Source organism: Candoia aspera, chromosome 15, assembly GCF_035149785.1.
Source record: "Candoia aspera isolate rCanAsp1 chromosome 15, rCanAsp1.hap2, whole genome shotgun sequence".
Taxonomy (NCBI): Eukaryota; Metazoa; Chordata; class Lepidosauria; order Squamata; family Boidae; genus Candoia; species Candoia aspera.
Window position 1 is genome coordinate 14,916,535 of NC_086167.1, and position 22,623 is coordinate 14,939,157.

The following is a 22,623-nucleotide window of genomic DNA, read 5'->3' on the forward strand; positions in this document are numbered from 1 at the left end:
ATCAGGACCAGCAGGATTTGCAGGCTGTGAGATTTGCTGGAACTGTCAAGTGCTCGGTGGCCTTGGGAGCTGAGTGCAAAACGTGCTCGTTTTCTCAGACCCTGCTGCCAGGGTGGCACCTTCGTGCCCGTGTCTAGCTTTGGCTGGGCAAGGAGGCTCTGTAGCCAGGAAGCCAAATCTGGCTGCAATTTCACAGGGAAGCAAACCAAGCTGTTTATTTTCTGCATTTTCACGCCAGCAGATGTGGGCAAATATCGTGCATATATACTGCAAGACACTCCAGGAAATACTTTGTTCTGCCTAGATTTTGCTTGGCTGATGCACCTGAAGTTGTAAGGCTACAGAAATTCATAGCCAAGTTCCTACTACAGGTAGTCCTCGCTTAATGACCACAATTGAGACTGGAATTTTGTTTGCTAAGTGAAGCAGTCATTAAGCAAATCCGACCTGATTTTACCGTTTTTGCGGTGGTCATTAAGCGAATCACTGCAGTCATTAAGCGACCCATATGGTTGTTAAGCGAATCATGTGGTTCCCCATTGTTTTTGTTTGCCGGAAGCCAGCTGGGAAGGTTGAAAATGGTGACCGTGGGATGCTGTGACATTCATAAATGCCCAAATCGTGATCGCATGACTGCAGGGACGCTGCGATGGTCATAAGTGTGAGGACTAGCTGCAAGTTGTTTTTCTAGCACCGTCATAAGTCCAAACCACCGCTAAACAAATGGTTGTTAAGCAAGGACTACCTGTATTCCCACAAGATCCCAGCTGTCCAATTAAGACAAACGGGAGCCGAAAGAGGAAGAGAAAACTTACTTGAGACTGTAAAGGAAAGAGAGGAACTTTGATGCTGCTTTCTTCTTCAGCAGGCACCCTCCCTTCACCGAAGGATTCGGGACCCATCCCTGCCTGTCAAAAACAAAGCAGCTTTATCATGTTCTTGGGCAGCTAACAGCCCATAATCACCGTATTTCCGCTGCCACTGCACCTTCCCAGATCTACATACATTATTTTTCGTCCACCAGCATTCAATAACAGCACTGGAAAAAAAAAACTAGTTGAGGTAGGCTGGAGAAACCCGATTTAGAAGAGAAAGGAGGTTTTGACTCTTCCTCTCAAAATCATTTGCATGTCAATATAAACCCTTCTTGGCTTGGATTTCAGTCCCAACTCCTCCACCAGCAAAAGGCAGATTTGTTTTCCTCACGCCTCTTTGCCTGGCTGGGATCATTTGACCAAAACGAAGCAAAAGAAGGGGAGACGTCCCTGCGTTAATTGCTCCCCGGGGATGTCCAAGTGGGAGGGTGGAAGGAGACACCTAAAAACGATAAAAAGGTCACCGAAAACGCCCATTAACAAAAGCAGGCGGAGCTTCGAGCACTCCGTCACGGCTGCCATCTTGCTGTTTTTGACCACCCTGGATTCTCCCTGCACCAAACCAGTTGGAAAGGCAAACCATACTGTACAGAGGCTGTTGTTGACCACCTGCCAAGATTTTGCCAACAGCTGCTGCAGCTCGCTAGTGGGCGAGCGGGAATCCTAGGAGGAAGAGAAGAGACAGACTAGGTCGGGAACCATCCAGGAAAATTCAGCCCACGCGACAGACCGAGCAGCAGCAGCTGGGCGGGACGGCCCACCCACTTTCAGGAATGGCAACGGAAGGCTGGCATCCTGCCCTGTGGTTTTTCCAGGGTTTGGGCCAGGCAGAGGGACAGCCTGGCCCAGATTGTGAGCCGGAGCAGAGCAGGCAGAAATCCCAATCTGGATTAAGAGGGCTGCGTCCAGAATTTTAACAGTCAGCCAGTCAGGGTTTTTTCTTCAGGGATGGTGGCTGCAAAGGAGCTAGAATTGGGGAAATGCCACCCAGAGGGGCAGGTCAGGTTGGCTCAAGAGCTCCAGAATATCCTGTCTTTCAGTCCCAGAGACTTACGTGATGGGTGGGAGGGCAGCCGCACCCCGAAAGGCCTGAAGGGTGCTCTGCGCCTGAAAGCATCTCGGGAGCCTTCGTCTCCTTTGACTTCTGGGTCGATGTGAAGCAAGGCGCATCCAAGTCAAAAACGTTCAGGCCCGCACCACGGTCGCTGTTAAATCATCACCATCAGGGATAGCAATAATCTCATGGTTATGAACAGTGGTGGGGTGGTTTCCTGAGAAAGCCAGGGCGGCCCACGCTCTAAGGAAGTTGGATAAATGCTAGGCAGGACCTGTGGTCGTTAACATGGCCTGTGGTGCCCGAGACTGGCAATGGGCAGGTGATCGGAATCTGTTCAATGTATGGTTAGGGGTGATCTCTCTTGGAATATTTTTAAAGGTAAACGAGTTGCTCAAATTAATTGCAAGACGTCTCCAAAGTGTTGAACAGAAAGGGCCTTTCAGAGAGAGCACAGACCAGAGTTTCTCAACCTTGGCAGCTTGAAGATGGGTGGACTTCAACTCCCAGAATTCCCCAGCCAGCTATGCTGGCTGGGGAATTCTGGGAGTTGAAGTCCACCCATCTTCAAGCTGCCAAGGTTGAGAAACACTGGCATAGCCTATCCTCATTTCAAACCACCATTAAAATCCTTTGTTTGGCCGCCCATCTTAAGCAGCTCTGACTGTCTCACAACAGTAATAAAGCCAGTAACTATCAAACATAACCACAAAACAATACAATAGGAAAACGATCGAACAAAAACGAAAAACCCTGTGCCTTAATCATGCCCCTTAGGATGCCCCTCAGCAAGTTCCTGTTATCCTCGCTCCGTTCTTTTTATTCTAATCTATCCAGCCCCAGTGCTATGCGTGCCACCGCATTCTGGACCAGTTGTAATTTCCGAGAGGTCTTCAAGGGCAGCCCAGTGCAAAGTGCGTTGCAGTAACCCGAAGGGGAAGTGTCTAAGGTGTGAGTGGTGGTGTGCAAGTCCTGTTCGTTTCAGCCTGCCCTAGTTTTCTCTGCAAATATTTGTGGGCTCGTGAGCGGTCTCTACTGCAATTTGTATTATCCGCTGCAAGGTGAGCTGGTCCCCTCCAAAGCGTTGGGTGCCCTTCCCCGTAAAGACGCTTAAGAGTAAATGAAGAAGTGGTACCCCGTGAGATGCAGAATCCGCGAGATGCAAAATAGCTAAAACAAAACGGACCGACTTTCACTGCAGCTGGAGCGTGCAAGCTTTCAGGTTTCACAGGGTTATTCTTGGGCAGTGACCCCAGTGAAGTCTGAAAGCTTGCATGGTTCTCAAATGACGACATTCGTAACACCATTTTGCCTTCTCTGTGTTTCTTATCTCCCGAGACCAACAGAGCAACCAGTCCGTTTCCGAGAACAGAATCACTGTCATGGATCGTGCCTTCAAGCAGCCTATAACGCTGCGGTGTTTGGACCCCACTTCTGCAGATTCTCTTTCTTTCCACCTTGGATAAGGGCAGTTCATCTTACAGGCTTCAAAAGAAAGAGGAGACGCCTCTTGACGCCTTGTGAGCAAAACTCAAGACTGTTTACAAATTCTGCAGCAAGCCAGGTGGGCCAGGATCTCATTCCGCTTTACGGCATGTGGCCTTGAATGTAGCTGAGAGGCTGATCGATGCTGGTCAGACCAGCCCCAGGCCAAACTGTAATGTGTGTTTTCCTCAAAAAAGGGCCATTAGACACCCCCCAGGCATTCAAAACCTAACAACTCAGGTAAGAAACATCACTTACCTTTGCTAAAAATCTGGTATTTGCAATAGGTTGTAAAGGCCCTTGCAACAAAAGGGGATGGGATCTCTTCAAACAAGCCTCCCTGTCTGAAGAGCTGACGGAATGTGCACCAAGCCTGCTCAAATTTTCTGCTTCCCGATTCAGGCGATGCAGCCCCATGGCGTTTGATAGAATCGTCATCAGGGAAATCGGCTAAGATTTCAGAGCAGATTCCAGCAACATGCTCATATCTGATGCTCACAGGATAACTTAACTTGGGGGTACAGCCCACTGCAGGAAGCTGTTCCAAATTCTGTCCCCCGGTATCTCCAGTTAAAGGACCCTGAAGAACGAGGTCCAGATCATTCAACCATCAAGCCAGTGGGAGATTTTGCCCAGCTGCCTTCGCAAAGCGGTCTCATCTTTCATGCAGCGTTTCTCAACCTTGGCGACTTTAAGGTATGTGGACCAACTCCCAGGCTGGGGAATTCTGGGAGTCGGTCCACAACCCTTAAAGTCGCCAAGGTCGAGAAACACGGCTTTAATGCAATTGATACCCCCTTTGTTTAAAAAGAGAAACTGGCCAGCCGAGAAACAGATCGCCCACATATTTAATAATACGATTCTTTCTGCACTTTGCGTAGCCTAATACCAATTGCCTAAAAAAGCCGGCGACACGGTTTTGCGAACAGGTCATCGCTGTTCTATGTTTCCCGCGCAGGACTGATTGGGAAGACGTGGGCGAACGTCAAATAGCCTTATGCTTAGCCAAACTACAGAACCTTTTCAGCTCGAGGGCATCCCGAGGGCTTTCGGATAACTCTCTGCACCACAAGGAGCCGCCGCCGCCTTTCTCTGCAAGCTCGAACTTCTCCATCCGCTCCTGGTTTCTCGGGGAAGGCATGGAGGGGCTTTGCCGAGGTGCAATCCTAGCAAGGTCCACGGATGCATCTTTACAATCCCCGCTGGATTTGTCGAAGACCCTGGGAGCGGAGCAGTCTGAGGGCGCCACGTGGGGATTCAGTCCGAGCCAGTGCTCGTGGTTCGGTAACGGGGCAGCGGTGCCCACCTGTGACGCCCAGGCCGCTTCCCTGGATTCGGGCTTCCAGGGGCTCTGCAGCCACACGGCAGATCTGTTCTCGGCCTCCCCCGCGCTCCTTGGACTGCTCAGCCTCAACTCCTCGCTACGGAGACAAAACGGCCCTCTCTGGACGTACTCCGGGATTGCCGGCCGTCTCTCTCGCTGCCTGTTCTGACCTTGGCACCGGTGGCCGACGTTTTTCAAAGGACAGCCGGGCAGGTAGAAATGTGTGTTCTGACCAACTTCGCTGCAGACTGAGTCTCGGTCGCTGCCACCCTCGAGGTCTGACAAAACCATTCCTCGGCTAAAAACAGCACAATAAGGACCCTCCGTCATCAAGGTGGCCCTTAAAGCATAACCATGTGCGATCTGTGCTGTAGTCCTGGGGTTGGAAGGGGATAATTTGGGCAATCGGGTCCAAACTGCCTGCAGAGCAGGGAAATCCACTTTAAAGATACCTATTTGGTCTCTGCCTGGCATCTCCAAGACATGGAGGACTTCCACCTTGCCAGAGAATACAGGTAGTCCTCACTTAACCATTTGCTTAGTGACAGTTCGGACTTACGACGGTACTGAAAAAACCAACTTATGACCAGTCCTCACACTTACGACCGCCACAGTGTCCCCATGGTCACAATTTGGGCGCTTGTCAACCAGTTTGCATTTATGACCATCACAGTGTCCTGTGATCATGTGATAGCAATTTTCAACCTTCCTGGCCAGCTTCTGGCAAGCAAAATCAATGGGAAACTGCATGATTTGCTTAACGACCACATAGTTCTACGGTGATTCGCTTAATGATTGCCACAACAAGGTCATAAAATTGGGTCAAATTTGCTTAATGACCACTTCACCTAGCAACCAAAATTTCGGTCCCAATTGTGGCTGTTTAGCAAGGACTACCTGTAGTTTCCACTGCCAAATTGCTTTCACTCACAAAAGGTTTTTCCTCGAACTCAGCCAGGATCTTCCTTCCTATAACAAGACAGTTATTGTGTGTTCTGCACACTGAGACAGCAGGGAGGGGCCCTTAACCTTCTTGCATGTGAAGTGGACCAACACTTCATATATATGTATATTTTAAAGGTTACCGTAGTTTTCCTCCAAATCTTTAGGACTTCGAAACTAATCAGCTGAATGGAAGGGAAGATTTCACCCAATGGACCTCCCCCTTCTGGTGGCCACACCATTACTGGTCAGATTTATATCCCACCCCAATCCTAAAAGACGCTTGGTGGCTCACAATAACACAGAGAACGCAATGATCAAGCAAACACATCTTTTGAGTACATTTAACAAAAGCCAAAGCGATGTGGGGCATCGGAGCCCCAAAGCCCTGCTTTTGGCTTTTTCTGGAAGGTGGATAATGTTGGAGACAGGTGGACCTCTGGTGGGAAATTATTCCAGAGGCCAGGCTCGCCAGGGAATAGCAGCACTTCTGGGGTTTCGTCCCCCAGGCCTCCCCCAAATGGGGGATAATTGGCTGTTTCTCCCATAACCGAAGTGGCTGTGTTCCCTTGTGGGGAGATGTGGTCCTGCTGATAACCCAGCGCCACGCTAAAAAGGGAATCACGTTTGCAGTTCTGCCTTCCGGGGAGTTCGTGTGTTACATTTTAAATATGGAGGGCAAAATGAGTGTCGTGGACGTTTTCATCGGTGCTCTAGTATCTATGACAGGGTTTCTCAACCAGGGTTCCATGGCACTCCAGTGTCACTAGGGGTTCCCTGGGAGATCACGATTTATTTTAAAAATTTCAAATTTGGGCAACTTCGCATTACAGAGGTAAGCTTCATTCTTTATCTTTAGCTTGAGAACACTGTTCATGCATATGGACAAGCCTACCCATAAAACGAATAGAATAATTTTGTAACTTCTGGCCCATATTTGAGCCTGAATGGGCAGGGGTTCCTTCCCCGAGGCCTGAAAAATATTTCCAGGGTTCCTCCCGGGTCAGAAGGTTGAGAAAGGCTGTGCTAAGCCTCTGAACTCTCCTCTTTTGCCTCTCTTAGCCAGGTTCCAAACATCAGATGATAATTAATATTCCGAATTATCTTTTTTCCCAGGCCGGCTGTGGACTTTCAGGAATCTCCTTTAAAACAGTTCCTACTACCCCCATCAGCAAAGCTGCATACCTTCCATCCTGCAGTTCTGTCTTGTGGTTCTGTTTACATTCTTGGGAACTTTCCAAGTTGAACTGCAGAAACTGCAGATCCCGCTGCTGTTGCAGATAGATCTGGCAGCAGAGGACAAAACCGCCAATCAGCCTTGGGAACACGGACATCTCATTTCTGGATCATCTTGCCCAGAGACTTCCAAGGATGAAAAATGAATTTTAAAAGAATTTTACTTATATCCTCCAGAAAAAATTTCTGGAAAAAGTCGTAGCTCATTTTCCTTTCCTTTCCTTTCCTTTTTTCATGTCATTATTTTTAATTTTATTTTATCTCTTACGTTTAGATGCACCCTTCTTCCAATGAATTCTGGAGCCTGTTTCCGAGGCCTCTCCCTATTGACAAATGTTTTGATTTCTCCTATTAACCTCATTCTTATGGTCAGGCCAGGCTAAGGGAGGGGGACGCCTCCGCGGCCACAGCTGAAGGGACTCCCACTGTCTAGCAACCTAGCTTAAGTGTGGGGGACCCTCTCACAGGGAATTCCCCATTATCACGGCTGAGGGTTCTCAACAAGGTGACGTTATTATTTAACACACAATAGGGGGAGAAACAGATCTGCTTCAAGTTCCCTTCCACCGACAGAACAGTGGAGAACCCGGAAGACCGTTGGGGCCAGGAGAAGGATGCAAATATCCAAGCTGAGAAGATGTTGGAAAATCTAATAGTTCTTTTAACCACTGTGAAGAATATGGTGGGCCATGGCTTTGTATCTTTCTTCTCTCCTCTCTGTTTCCTTAACTTTCTTTCCCTTTCTTGCACTTTTTGCTTTCTTTCTTTTTCTCTTTTCTCCTTTATATTAGTTCGTCTTAGTTTTTATCTTGTTTTAAAAGTTTTAATAAAAATTATATGTGTGTGTGTAAAAAACAAACTAGGAAGATGTTGGTAAGATGTTCCTGACCCCAGTGTGGTGGCACCATCAGGAGTGGTGTGGACATCCATACCCACATTTAGGAGAAAACAATTTACAAGACCCTGTTCGCCTGCAAAGGCTCCCTCAGCATTATTCCTTTTACTTAATTAAGCTGTTTCAAAACGGAAACACCCCCCACCCGCCCCCCAGTATCACATCCCAGTTCTTCAAACAAGTTCAACACAATTTGCAAGCAGCATTCTTTGCGCTTCCAATTCCCTTCTGCTCCACACTGCAAAAGAAAAGGCCCCAACAGACAGAAACGGGAGTCAAACCTGTCGCAAATTGTTCAGTTCTGTGTCGGTCCGAAGCTCTTTGGCTTTGGCGGAGAAAAGAAGCTGATCTTTCCTGTTTGCCATCTCAGCTGTTGGAAAGGAAGGCGTGGAGGTTATTTTCCAGAAGCCAAAAGGAAATGGCAGAACAATAAATAAGCATCATTCGTATACCCCCCAAATTGCTCGAAAGGCATTCGCTCAGAGGGATGCAGATTTAAAAAAAAAAAAAAAAAAAGGATTCATCACCACCACATTTATTACAGCCCTAAGGCCAGACACAATAAAACGATACAATAGCAACAATCTTACATGAATGCATATATATACAGCATAAAAACAAAAGCAATTAATAAACTACAATCCAAAATTAATTAAGAATGAAAATACTAAAACGAATTGAAATAAAATACTGTGTTAAGAAATTCAGAATCTACGCGATGGTGCGGCGTATTGTGCTGATGGTAGCACAAAACTGGGCATCCTGGGAGGATATTTTGGGGTCCTTGTCCGAAAGAAGTAACTTTAGATAGAAGTCACTCTCCCTGCCTGGAAATTTCTTCAATAATGGTGACGGCTCAGTAGAAACCCTAAGCCATATGTTGTTACGTTGTTCCCTATGTAAGGATTCTAGACAGATCCTTATATATCCATTACTGAAGAAATTTCCAGGCAGGTAGAGTGACTCCTGTATTTTAGTATTTTCATTCTTAATTAATTTTGGATTGTGTCTGGCCTTAGGGCTGTAATAAACGTGACAACGAAAAAAAAAAGAATTTGTCCTTTCCTCTGCCCAAAGTTAGCATCAAAAAAAGAAAGAAAACAGAATGACTTTCTCCAGCTTTAAAGCAGCTGAATTGAGTAATTTGGACTCATGTGCTTGTCAAATAGGTGACATAAAAAAAAAAGTAACACATTTCAGTAATTTCCCTGCCTTTGTTCAATACCGTTAATTAGATTGCTTGAAGACCAAACAGATGCATTCATGGCCATGTAGACACTCCGCTTGACTGGTGTTGAGTTTTTGTGACTTAACATGTGGGAAGCGAGGGCTCTGAGTTTCATGTATTTTAGCTTCATTTACTCATTTATTTTTATTTATTGTCATCACTGACATTTCTGGGCTGTTCCACTCTGAAGAGCCCAGAGAGGTATACAACAAAAATAAGGATTATTTTTGAACCAACCAAAAACAATAAAAACCATAAGGGTGCAATTCGTCAGGAGCAATTTAGAATTCAAGGCTCACCAACCCTTAAGAGTTACTCACCGGTAAACATTAATTCATTACTTAAATAAGCATTTTCTTGCTTGAGCTGTATAATTTCTTCCCTCTGTGCATTGTTTTCTTTTGTTTTTCCATTGAGATCCTCTTTAAAAGAAAGAAACAGCAAACCCCCTGAATTCTGACTTCATACTTTCTTAATCACCTGCAATACGCAATTAACCAAGTGTTTAAACAGAACTTTCTCACCACAATACCAGATGGAAATTGTTTCATTTCAACAATCGGAATACATTTTCATTATTAAAATTCCACACAACATTTGCAGGTTTATCTTTTGTTTTTAACTGTCTGCCATTAAAATTACACAAAAATAGCCCTCCTATATATTAAGAACTTCCAGTAAGACTATCCGCTGGATACTGTATTAAATTCTGGGCCTTTTCTATGATCCGGTTCAAGTATTATGGATAGCCTTCACAAGAATATTTGTCAAACACTCTTTAGTATCTGCAAAAGGGACTGTTGTGGCTTGGGTAAACTAAAACATTTATTTAGATTCATCAACTAAAAATAACCAGACTGATTAACTCCCCATTTCGCTGCATTTCAAACTGAGGCTCATGCACACTATGCTCCAAATGTAATTTACCTTTTAGTTTGCTTGCTTCCAACATAACTTCCTTTAGCTTGAGTTTAAAATCTTGCTTCTCCTTGTTCATATTCTTGGCTTCTCGTAGAGCGATTTCTAACTTCTTAAATTTACTGGTGAACTCCGCAATATGATTGGCTGCTTCAAGAATATCGTTATCCTACCGAAGCCAACAAATAAACAGTGTGGTGCATTATTCTGCCTAAAAGCAAGGATCTTATTGGAAAAGCCATCCATTAGTTACGAGCTTAATAGTGTTCATTCTGACCTCTGAAATGTCCTCCTACTTCATTTATTTGAGTCGCATCTTGCACATTGATCAGCATCCCCAAAGCTTCTGAAAGTCCAAATGATCTGCAACGATTCTATTATTCCTCCCTACCGCCCCACCCAGCATTTTTAAAATTAAAACCATAGAATAAATAGCTCCTTCTGGAAAGGAATCTGAATTATGAGGAGGAGCACAGGTCAATAACATGAATTTTAAAATAACTGCGTTCCAAAACAGAAAGAAGGGGGGGAAATTCCCAGGGAGGAACAAAACCGCAGCCATCGCTCTTCAAAGGTACAGCTCTTAAAACAGGTTGAAAAAGGAGAAAGTTAAGATATTTTTTACCTCTCTCTTAGCTCTTGCAGGGAGCCAGTGTAGATATTGTAGGAGGAGAGGCATGTTAATTTATGGTATTCAAAAATCAGGGGGAGTTTGAAGCCCCTGTTCAGACTTGCCTGTTTTATTAAAAGGCATCAACATATGCCGACAGCAGAGTTTCTCAATCTTGGCCACTTTCAGATGGGTAGACTTCAATTCCTAGAATTCCCCAGCCAGGAGTTGACCTCCACCCATCTTAAGTGGCCAAGGTTGAGAAACTCTGGCCTACGGTATTTATAAAACTTGTAGTCTATGCCTTTTAATAAGACCTGCAGCTGCAGCTTGCAAAACCTGATGCCTTTTAATGAAATCTGTGAGATGGAAAAGGGACTACCAGACTCCTGAGTTTTGGAAATGGGCCAGCGCATATCCAAGGCAGTTGCACTCAATCCTTCGAAGGAGAGTGGCCATTTCAATTCCAACCCAGGTGACCAGGAAACTGAACCCTTTTGCCTCTCCTTCATCCTCCCCAAGCATTTTTTCCTCGCCTTGTTTGCCTCCTTGTGGAGCCCAGGGCAAAAGACAAAGCAGAAGAGAAAAAATTAATGTAATGAAGGAAAGGAAAGGAACTTCTCACTAAGAGGACGTCAGCCTTCCCAGGGAGGCCAGACAGGAAACACAACCAGACGAGCTAATTCTACTTTATTGTAGAGCTACATTGACAGCATCTTGCAAGTCTGAAAGTACAATTCTCCTACCATCTCCTTTACAGCCCAAGAAACTAGGGAGGGTCCCTCCTGAGCCTCTTGCCCCGCCCATTATGCAGTGTGGGCTAAGCTGCCTCTTATCTGACCATTCCCAAGGCAGTGTCTCTTGGCCCCGTCTCCCAAGGTCTTTCCCACAGACCATTACATTGGAAAAAAGACCTTCACACACAACTGAAAGTCTTCCCACTTTATAAAGGATCAGATGGATCTACTCTGGGGACTTTTACCCCCAATAACCCCAAGAGGCAGGGCAATTCCAAGGAAATGAAGGAAGTACCTTGAGACTTAACATCGTCTGCAGTTCTTCCTCCCTCGCTTGAAGCTGCCCCACTTTGTTGGACAGTTCCATCACGGAGCGAGTGAGGGCTTGGTTCTTCTCCTACGAAAGAGACAAGGGAGAAGAAAGACGCCCTGGAGATCAGCTTCTGGGGGCCTTTCTCCCTGGCTGACCTAACCTGTCATACGAACACAGTGAAGTCACTTGCGGTTTGCTTCCGCCAATTTAAAGGACCCCAAAGAATCAGGGCAGCCCACTGCCCCCCCCAAAGGACAACACAACTCTTTTATTCCAAAAGGGACCCACATTGCAAACAGTGCGTGAATGGGCTGAAAGTTTTCCCTCTCGCCTGGCACCAAATTCACTGGCAGATGTGGGGCTGAGGGCAGGCCCTGTGACAGAGGAGATTCCCCCCAAGACTCAAATGGGCCCCACTTTGCTGGTGGTCCAAAGGGCCTCTTCACCCAGGCCTTTGGTGAGGGTGGTGGAAACCCCCGTTTCCTCTTTTTCTTTATTCCCACCTGGGTCTGTTTTTGTTTTGCATTGTTTTCCGGTTTTAAATGCTTTCAACAATCAGTAAATCACCCAGAGTCGCTGGGAGTTGGGCAACATATAAATTTAAACAACAAATTATTATTATTATTAATAATAATAATAGCAGCCTACCTCAAGGGTCTGGCAATGAAGGGACTGGTCGGATGCCTTTTGAGACAACTTCTGGAGCACGTGTTGGGTGCTTTCAAGCGTCGACTTGTGGTCATTCTCCTGGCATTCAAGGACCTTTAATCTTCTGGTCAAGGTGCTTATCATTTCATTTCTCTTCTGCAGCTCATCTGGGGGGAAAGATTCGATCTCGTAACAAGGGTAAGCCGCCCAGAGTCGCTGGGAGTCAGGCGGCATATACATTTAATTAATTATCATCACCGTCACCTCTGTCTAAAAATGGCAACTGAAAACTCTGATGCACACAGATAAGGTCAGTAAGGAGCATCCCATCCAATTTAGCTTTTAAATATTGGAAAAAGAGAATCGAGAGAGAGAGAGAGAGAGAAAAACACAGTTCTCAAAAGGAACGCACAACCTGATTTCACTGCCCATTTTGAGACGGTTTACCTGCCATGATTCTTCCTTCTTAAACTGCCCAGCTGGTGGTGGTGGAAGGAGTTGTAAGGGAATCCCAGCGCACCTTTGCTAGTTTTATTCGACGCTTTTGCATACAGACGGTAAAAAAATACAACCAATCGAGCACATTCATAAAACCCTGTGTTGGAAGAGCATCAAATCACCGGTTTTACACGGTTTGGGGAAGCTCTGCTGGTCGCTGGCTGGTGTTAGAGAATCCCTCGCAAAAGTTCTACACGTGTCCTGCGGGCCATAACATTCCACCATTTCCATGGTGCAGGACAGATCTCTACGCCGTGGTTGGCCAACGTTTGCAGGGCTGAACAAGCAAACTGTTTAAGTTGCTCCTTGCTGGCTGTCTAAAATGACACGAACAGCTTAATCTGTGTGTGGTGGAGCAGGTGGGGGGTACAGAGTATAATGTGGTGCTTTTTCCCCAAAAGCGGGCTTGCATTTAACGCCTTCCGTTGTGATTGAAATGCGGTAGAACATTTCTCCTCCATGTATGTGACAGGTTTCTGTAGTCCTGCAGACGCCAACCATCGTACGGGCCAGAAACGGGGTTTGAAAGTGACTTTTTCTGGAGGGCACAAGCAAGGAAGGCTGTGGCACAGCATAAACCCGGCATCATGGCTAAGAAATGAGTCGTTCTCCTGTACCCACTTACAAGACCCCGGGGCCTCCGCAAGCGGAGAAGAAGCAGGGAATGCTAACGCCAATCCCGCCTTTGCCACAAGCCCGTTACCTGCCCACGATTAAGCCAGCTGCTGTCAGCCTCAGTCTTAGGATCTGTAATATGGGGGTAAGAATGCCGTACTGGCCGAGGCCCTTAGCCTCCGCTTTGTGAGACTCACTTTCCAACCTGCTGCTTCGTTCTTCCAGGGTCAGTATTTTCTGGCGATCGTCCTTCCAGGCCAAAAATTGCTTCTGATGAATGGCAGCTGTGTTGTTCAGCTCCTTATCCCGCTCTTCCAGCAATGCAATTAACAGCTGGAGTTCCTGCCTCTGTTTCTGAATGGTGTCACTCTCTGGTTCAGAAGGGGGTTTCTAAAGAGAGAAGGAAAGGGAAAAGGAGTAGTACAGCATTCTGATCAATTATCATTTATTAAAATACATTCTTTCAATCACTCAGTGCCTCATTTCTATTAAATGTTTTGACCCTCTCCTGCAGACACCCCTCTACAAATCTCTAGGTCAGCGTTTCTCATCCTTGGCCACTTTCAGGTGGGTGGGCTTCAGCTCCCAGAATTCCCCAGCCAGGAGTTGAAGTCCACCCGTCCTAAAGTGGCCAAGGTTGAGAGACACTGGCCTAGGTTAATCCCAGAGCTAACCCCTAATGCCGGTATCGTTTTAATACTTCAGATTTTCCTACCTGGAGGGGATTGGAAAGGGGTAATGAATTCATCAGGCCTCTGAGATCAGACCTGCGCTGGCTACAAAGAGTTCAGAGGGATCCTGGGGATCCTTGCAGGATCGAATAAGCCAACTTCATTTCAGGTGTTGCACAGGTGCAAAGCGGTGAAACTCGGTTACAGTATTCCTTTGCTAAAGACAAAAGGGTTATATATATATATGGAATTTTGATTACAATAGTAAAGTCTAATACAAACTAAAGTTAGAGAAAAGAGAAGAGAAAGAGTAAGAAGTACCAGGAAAAAGAAAGAGAAAAAAAGAAAAAAGTAAGAATGTAATAAAGAGAAAAGAAAAATATAAAGCAGTGACTTCCAACCTTCACCACAAATTTAATAACTGTTCACCCCGTATAAGGCTAAACAGCTATCTCTTCATCCCTTATGCCTTATCCCTTTATCCCATCCCTTATCTAAACATACATACACACAGGTTTATAAGTCTGTTTATTTGTTTGTTTGTTAACCCATAAAACATCAACTTTTCAGTTCTGGTGTCAGCAGAAAGTGTTATGGGAAAGCGTCCCTGTGGCCAATTTCACTGCTGCTCATTCAGGCTGGCCAGGAGCTAGAGAAGTCAGGATATGTAGGCATGCACATATTTACACAGATGCTCACACTCAGATACATATGTGCAGAGGCATATCCACAGATACGTGAACCCGTATCCACACAGGCATATTCATGCACGCAACCCCCCCACCTTACATTTGTTATATGATACACAAACATCGATACAAGATACAGATATCCACACACACAGAGACCCATCCCCGCATGAAAAAAACACATCCCTCCTTTTGTTATACGAGACACAAACACAGTGGTCCACACAGACATGTGAACCCCTATATTCATACAGAGAGATCCAACCCCATGTAAACACACACACACCTGCATTGGTTACATGATAACACTGATACACGCACATATCCAACAGACGTGTGAACCCCTATCTACACCCAGAGAGATCCACCTGTGTGAAAGCACAAAAGCCCACATTCATCGGATGATATACACAGCGATACACAACCACGCCTCCCAACCTGTGGGGCCGTATCTACACACACGTCCTACATTAGTTGTATAATACACACATTGATACACACTCATATCCACAGACGTGTGAATCCGTATTTACACAGAGATCCACCCCCACGTGAAAACACAAGCACCTAAAAACCATCCCCAAATTCATGATGGGATATTACAACCACCGATACACACACACGCGTCCACAGCCGGGTGAATCCGTCTCTCCGTACAGAGAAAGCCACTGCTGCGTGAAAACACACCGACCTACATTAGTTACGCGATATACGGACCCTGATACACACCCATACCCGCAGACGGGGAAACCCAGAGCTACACACACACACAGATCCGCTCACACGTGAAAACACCCCCTCCCATCCGTGATACGGGATACAAACACGGATACAAGCCACACGCAGCCACACGCAGGCGGACCCGTCCCGACACGCAGAACGCCCCGACCATTCCCGTTCCGACCCGCCGGGCCCGCCCCGCCCCCGGCCCGGCACCCCCGCCCCGCTCCGTCCCGTCCCGCCCCGCCCCGCCGCCGGGCGTCCCATCGCTGGTCCCCCCCGGGCGACGCCGCCCTGCCCGCCTCCCGGGCGGTTCCCTCCGGCTGCCGGGCGCCCACCTGTCCGGCAGGAGCGCGAGGGCGGCGGGGCGGACCGGAGGGAAGCCTTCGGAGCCTCCCTGCGGCGCGGTTCCATCCTTCGCGGGCCGGGAGTTCCTGCCCCGAGGGCGGTTGGACGCTCCGCGGAGGCTCCAGAACTGGGCTGCTCAACCCGGGCCGCGCTAAGATGCGCGGACTGCAACTCCCAGAATTCCCCAGCTCCAGGTTGAGCAGCCCAGCTCCAGAAAGGCTTTTCTTCGCTCCGAGGGCCGGCTTCTATCTCACCTGCCCCATCGCGGGCACTTTCACTCTCACCCCCCACTTGAACCCCCATGGGACCCCTCCCTGCACCCCCTTTATGCCCCTCGACTTACCACCCACCCGACTCTCTGCCCAGCTCCACCACTTTCTTGCCCACCTCCAAAGACGCTCCATCTGCAGCTGCAAAAAACACTTTTTATTATTTATTTACTATCCCTTTATTATTTTTATAAATAACTCAAGGTGCCGAACATACCTAATACTCCTTCCTCCTATTTTTGAAAATGAGATGTTAAAAAGAGGCCCGCCCCTGCCCCCGCAAGGCCCAATCACAAAAGTCTGCTTTCCGGACCTGGCTTCCACCAACGGCACGCTTTATCGGGCTGCGAAATCACCTTTTCTGGCACAAGGTTTGGCTCTCGGGGATGGAGAGACCGAGACCCAGAACTCAGCTTTCGGGACCTCAGTTTCATCCATTAACTAGCTTGTGAGACCTCCTTTTCTCGCTGGGTTTTGGCCCAGAGGTGAAAAGTCTGCAAGCTTTCAGCTTACACCGGAGTCTTAAGAAGCAGCTCTTTGTAAAAGCGAAACAAAATTCATTTGTTTTTCAAGAATGGACATATTGTGGCACAACCCTAGGGGCCCAGGAGCGCACACATTACACCTGGCCATCATGCAGTTTATTTGCTTTCGACTAAGCTGTCAACTTGGGTTAAAAAAAAGCACACACATGGCGAAGAACAGTAACTTCTTTATTTTATTAAATCTCTGTTTCGAGCAGAAGCATGATACTCTCACTTCCCCCAAGTTTAAACTTTGGCAAAAATCACAGATGAAAAATAAAAAATAAAAAGCAGCAAATACGCAACAGTGAAAATGCCATCAAGAAACATGCTTCTTCAACAGTTCCATCAGAAAAAGCCCCACAAAAACCCCACTTTGGCTACATTGGCTATAATTAGGGGTTTGTAAAAAAAAAAAAAAAGCCAGGAACTTGAGTCGCTGGTTTTTCAAAAGGAACCTCACTTTTTTACTTCTCCTAGATCTTCGATACTATCATCATCCACCTGCAGAGAAAGGATCATATAGAATTGAATTGAGTATCTTGAATTTTAAAGGTTTTTGGGGGGAGGTGGGATACAGGGAGAGGTAACTAAATTGCTTTAAGGCTTCTCCAAATTTTACCCAGGCAAGATTCAATCTGTCAGTCAGAGTATCTGGAATGTTTCCACCCCCAACGAGTAATTCTAAACTAATTTAAGAAAACTAGCACCCAAGCTTGACTTTTTTTTCTTCCTCCCTCCCCACCTCTTTCCTTGTATGTCATGCCTCTCAAAGTCATGTCTCTCAAAGAGGGTTCCTAAGCCACTTTCCCCCATTTCTTCTTTCATTATGGGATACTTTTTCAGGGAAGCCATGGAGAAAATCTATCTTCGTGGTTGCTAAGCGTTGACAATGACTCAATGGTACGTAATCAATCCATTTCAGGGAAGACTCAGCCCTCATAGTAAATTAACATCTCACAATGTCAGATTCTAATTCAGCAACAGGATATCATGGAATTCCACCTTTACAACTATAATGCAAAGTCTTAAATGCAACGGAGAAGTGACTCCACACCAAGAACATTAAAAAGTTCTTTAACAGAATAAATTTGGAGTTACTACCTCGGGCCATTTTTCCTGAATCACTTCGATGATGTCATCTGTGAAATCTCCCTGAATGATGATTTCATCTTCCCCGGTGACTGAGGCTCCACAGGAAAACTTCTGAGCGAAGAACCTTTGTGCTTCCTTAAGATCTATTTCTGCTTGGGGACAGGAAAAAGAAGAGATGAAGGAATGCCGATGTCCTCTTGGATCAGTTATTCCTTTCCAAGCCAGGGTTTTTCAAACTCGGTAACGTTAAGACCTGTAGACTGGCTGGGGAATTCTGGGAATTGAAGTCCACACCTCTTGCCAAGTTTGAGAAACACTGTTCAAAGCCACCAAAGTCTGAGGGGCTTTTTCACAGCGACAAGATTGTGAGCAATCCCAGTCAGAGTGTAAAACTACTGAGTCAGATTATAAAAGAAAAAAGCTATATTCCTACATTATGCCCCAAATTGTAGGCCCACATTCGAAGGGCACTCCCTTATACAGATTCACAGGTTCCAAAAAGCCGATTCTGGCCCAGTCTCCTTGCCAACAGGCCAGCTGCTCCACAGAGAGATTAAAAAAAAAATAATACTAGCTGATCCCCACTGATCAAGTCCAGAGACCCCAGCAAAAACGGGGCCTTCCTTCACTCACCAAAAGTCGCAAGACCGCATACTCGTGTGACGTATTTTTTCTTGGCTCGGGGAATTTTTGCTATCATAACTTTCTGAGGTACCGTCTTCTTCTTCTGTTTTATCTGACCCCTTCCACCTGGGGGCGGGGGGGTACAGAAAAGGAAAAGGTATCAATATCCTCTCAAAATCTAGCTTGCAAGATGCAAAAACAGACTGCCGGCTTTCTGACTTCCTAGCTGTCTAGCAGAGCTGCGCTCTGCACCCAACACCCCCCAGCAACAGCTGGGCTGGCCTTTCCCAGCTTGGGGTTCTCCAGATGTGTCTGGGTTTTAATCCTGGGGGAAAAAACAGCTGTATTCAGCTAATCCTTGCCTCTTTTTTGTTTTTTCTTTTCTTCCTCTTCACCGATTACTCCTTGACCTTCTCCGATGCCAGATTCTTGTTTAGGGGAGTTTTCTGGAATTCAAATAGTTACAGTTATTGAAGCCTTATGAAAAAAAAAAGAAAGTGGCTACAGATTTTTTTACTGGGCTTTCTTTATGGGGCTCCCTTATTAAGATCCTACGGAGAGTTATTTCCATTTAGCAAATTAACCCGACATATCGTTATCCTTTTCTCACAGAGGGAAAATGCAACCCGAGTCCCCTTTTCAACTGAGGAAACCCACCCCCCTGCATTTAATGGAATGGTTTCCCAGACACACAGGGACAGGACCGAGGCAGAAGTTCCACACTCAAAATGTCACAAAGATTATTTACCTACGGTAAGCTTTGCAAATTCATTTGGAAAATTCTTCTCCAGCCACTGCCTGCATTTTGCCATATCAGGCATGTATTCACAGTACTGGAGAAAAAAACCAAGTAAAATTGTTGGTTGAGAATGGCCAACTGTATACAGCATAACACAAAGCTTCAGTACTTGTACACAAGAGCAGAGAAATCCACTTGGGCAGTGTGTGTTATGGACTGCCTGTCCACCCAATGAAAGGAAGATCTGACCCAGACGGTCCTTTCCTTTAATACAAGCTGATTACAAGCTGTAGAACTTCAGCCATCTTCTGCGAGATTCCATTTCTTGCATAGCTCACCAATCCTCAATCTTACTGGCCTTGGAAGATAAATTACAATAACTTAACCTTGAGGAGTAAACCTAACCCAGCTTTGATTTAACAGAACTGAAACCTTTCCATAATTTAAGCTGTTAAAAGTTGCTGGGAGTCTTTTCAGAGGATAGGATACACATTTCTTAAAACCGACCATTGTTCTTCATTTTTTTAAACTTGGGGCAACAAAATCCAATTGCAGAGCTGTCAGAACTGAACAGAATTGTTCAGAACTACAGTACAAAGTTCATTTTGGTTAAAGGAGGGGAGGGTGAAAACAGATAATCAACTAGTCTAAGGAAGGGTTCCCATGCCTGTAAATAATTTTCCAACTATTTCCAATAATTTTTCCAAGACTTTTCCAATAAGTATTTCCAATTTAACTGAAAAATAAATGGCCAAATCTGCTGAATATCCAGAAGATGTCCTCAAATTCAGAACATCAAGAAACCAGTCAAGACATAAAGTGGATGAGAAAAGATTCTACCACTGTGGTACTCAGGAGGAGAGTCACAATATGGAATAGTCACCTATTTATAGAACTCTTTGAAAAATTGTACGGGTCCCTCAGCCAAATCTTTGTTTTCTGATTCAGAGGTACAAATAATAATAATAATAAAAACAGATCAATGCATCTGTGAATCGGCTGAGCTGGCATAATTCTAACCAATGTGCTACTCCATTGGCTTCCAGTTAAATCTTTGTACAGGAGAAACATTTTTTAAAAGATCTCTAGCTGCAGTTTCAAGCTACACCTTTTTCCATTGACTGCACAAACCATGCAAAAATTAAACGTAAGCAACTCACCTCTGTTGGCAAGGAACAGACTGGGGAAGAAAACAGGAAAAGTTTAAAGCAATGATCATTTTTTCTTTACAATCTAATTTAAAAATCTTATTTAAGGGTACATCCAGGTCTCTCAAAACGCACCTGTAGTACAACTCCCAGCAGCCCCAGCCAACATGACCGATAAAGAGATGCTGGAAGTTATAATCTGATAATATCAGGAAACCCACAGGTCACCTGTCCCAGGTATAAGACAGGTCCTTCTCATTAGTGTGCTGGTTCCTACCATGAATTGTATTTTCTTAGTCACAGAACAGCATTTTGCCCTGGGTGCTAAATTATAAAGATTGTATTAATTACTTTCTATTTTTAAAAGCCTATTTTCATTTTTAAAAGCACAGACACACCAAAGATATCTGCAGCCTGTATTATATCTTGACCATCAGCTCTTCACACCCGCATACCCACAATTGAAGTTCAGCCTCTTGGACAGCCCCACAGTGGGAAAGGCTGCTTTATGACGACATTCACGTGAGTTGCCAACAGGATCATCACCCAACTTCCAGAAGAGGCTGGAAGCTTGGTCTCATGCTCTAGGTCAGCGTTTCTCAACCTCAGCAACTTTAAGATGGGTGGACTTCAACTCCCAGAATTCCCCAGCCAGCTCCAGTTGCTGAGGTTGAGAAACACTGCTCTAGGTAAAGCACAGCTTCTGCTGTCCAAACCTGGATAACCTTAACTACTAGCCTTAACTAGGATAAGTGGAAAGAAACCCAGCATTGTTACTTATGAAGCTGGTTGGTTTTAAGGTAGGATTCTCTGTGGAAAGCAGATAAAAGTATCTGCCATCGAACCACCAACATTTCACCTTAACCATCTAGTTTGCTAACATCTTCACAGCCATGCCAGGGGGAGATGAAGGGGAAGGACATAAATATAAATCAGAGAATACTCCTCTCTGCCCTTTTAAAGGATTGACAATTTGCCCCAGTGGCATCCTTCGTGTTCTCTGAGCCTTGTTGTTTTCTTGCAGACGTTTCGTTGCCAGACTAGGCAACATCTTCAGTGCGAACTAAAAGAGACAGGCAAAGAGGCAGGTTCGCACTGAAGATGTTGCCTAGTCTGGCAACGAAACGTCTGCAAGAAAACAACAAGGCTCAGAGAGCACCAAGGACGCCACAGTTCAACCCTGAGCTACAGAGATTTTCTTCAATCTGCCCCAGGTTTGTGGAGGCCTTGGAACAGAAAAGAGATTGTCCACTATCATTTTCTTCTCCCCCTTTCCCTGCCTTTTCCCCCACACCTACCTCCACAGTAGAGCACCCGAAGGGGGTAATCTGCATCTGGCCTGGCGTTACATCTTTGGTCTCCTCTGCAGTCGAGGACCACCGTCTCTGCCGCCTCCATTGCCCTTTTGCCAGTCCGGGAACCCGAGACCTTCTGTCCAAGCACCGACCCTAGAAACCAACAGGCAATTGGTCTCCCAAGGTCATAAAGGTAGCAAGTTAAAAAGTGGCCTGTGAATGTGGGCTTGTGCAGCCGGTTCCCTCCACGCGAGCAGAGAGATCCCGCGTCCTTCTGAAATCCAACCTCAGGGGACACCAGATTGGGGAACGCTGGGCAAGGCGATGGATGAATAGGCAGCAGGTGCACAGCTCATGGGGAGAAGCGTGTGCAAATCAGAAAAACAACAAACAATCAAATACAATAAATGCATTCTTTTAGGAGTAGGGCTGCTGGCACCGGAGGAAGGCAGTGGGCACCCTGGATGACCATTTTGGCAACAACTGTGCATGGATGCTTATCCTTAAGGAGGAAGGGGCCATCCAAGGAAAGGCAGTAATAATGGGGGGGGGGGGAATGGGCCCAGCAAAAAGGTGACACTTACTCAGAGTGGGTGGGTGGGTGGCTGTTTTGGGGGGGTGGTCGGTGTGTGTTCGTTTTTATTTATCAAATTGATCAACTGCCTCAGCCCAGAGGGTGTGGGTCAGTGTTTCTCAGCCTCGGCAACAGTGAAGATGGGTGGAGTTTAATTCCCAGAATTCCCCAGCCAGCATGCCGAGACTTGAAGTCGACCCACGCTGGCTGGGGAATTCTGGGAATTAAAGTCCACCCATCTTCACTGTTGCCGAGGCTGAGAAACACTGCCAGGTGGCGGCTGCGGGTCAACAGGCAGCGCCTCGATTCGACGGACTCAGACCAGGGGGGCCCGACCTCCCGAGGCGAAGCTTCCCCCCAAAGGAAGCCCAAGGGCAGTTGCACCCCCATCCAGAAGGCGGAGCTGCCCGGGAAGCGCCCCCGTGCCAGGGCTGGGCCCTTCCCCGAGCAGCCTTTGGGCCAGGCTGGCGGGGGACGAGGCTGAAAGCAGCCCAGCACCCCCCGCCGGGCGGGGGCCAAGCCAGCCCCCGAGGGACCCCCTGCGGCCGC

General features: G+C 46.4%; 2 protein-coding genes across 2 annotated transcripts; both read right to left on the reverse strand.

Moving 5' to 3' along the window:
- Positions 1 to 1,082: 1,082 nt before the first annotated feature.
- CCDC62 (coiled-coil domain containing 62) lies at positions 1,083 to 16,069 on the reverse strand. The gene is made up of 11 exons (XM_063315840.1): positions 16,061 to 16,069; positions 13,576 to 13,768; positions 12,266 to 12,432; positions 11,600 to 11,701; positions 9,967 to 10,126; positions 9,360 to 9,461; positions 8,093 to 8,181; positions 6,866 to 6,966; positions 4,403 to 5,036; positions 1,930 to 2,088; positions 1,083 to 1,538 (listed from the first exon to the last, which is right to left on the reverse strand). Exons 1-11 carry the CDS (start codon positions 16,067 to 16,069, stop codon positions 1,227 to 1,229), a joined length of 2,028 nt encoding a protein of 675 aa, XP_063171910.1. The 3' UTR covers positions 1,083 to 1,226.
- A 702-nt stretch (positions 16,070 to 16,771) lies between these two features.
- DENR (density regulated re-initiation and release factor) lies at positions 16,772 to 21,718 on the reverse strand. Its single transcript, XM_063315527.1, has 7 exons — positions 21,504 to 21,718; positions 20,218 to 20,237; positions 19,067 to 19,151; positions 18,681 to 18,764; positions 18,328 to 18,444; positions 17,704 to 17,843; positions 16,772 to 17,103 (listed from the first exon to the last, which is right to left on the reverse strand). Exons 1-7 carry the CDS (start codon positions 21,601 to 21,603, stop codon positions 17,059 to 17,061), a joined length of 591 nt encoding a protein of 196 aa, XP_063171597.1. The 5' UTR covers positions 21,604 to 21,718; the 3' UTR covers positions 16,772 to 17,058.
- Positions 21,719 to 22,623: the final 905 nt, after the last annotated feature.

What these genes read in the sequence shown, in the direction of transcription:
- CCDC62 (XM_063315840.1), bottom strand. An exon ending in TAATGAATTAATGTTTACCG is followed by an intron (nt 8,182 to 9,359) that starts GTGAGTAACTCT and finishes CCTTTCCAACAG; the next exon opens with CTGAGATGGCAAACAGGAAA. An exon ending in ACAGAACTGCAGGATGGAAG is followed by an intron (nt 5,037 to 6,865) that starts GTATGCAGCTTT and finishes TGCTGTTTTTAG; the next exon opens with CCGAGGAATGGTTTTGTCAG.
- DENR (XM_063315527.1), bottom strand. Translation starts at nt 21,603, where the DNA reads ATGGAGGCGGCAGAGACGGTGGTCCTCGACTGCAGAGGAGACCAAAGA. An exon ending in TCTGTTCCTTGCCAACAGAG is followed by an intron (nt 19,152 to 20,217) that starts GTGAGTTGCTTA and finishes TTTTTTCTCCAG; the next exon opens with TACTGTGAATACATGCCTGA. An exon ending in AAAGAAAAAACAAAAAAGAG is followed by an intron (nt 18,445 to 18,680) that starts GCAAGGATTAGC and finishes CCCCGCCCCCAG; the next exon opens with GTGGAAGGGGTCAGATAAAA.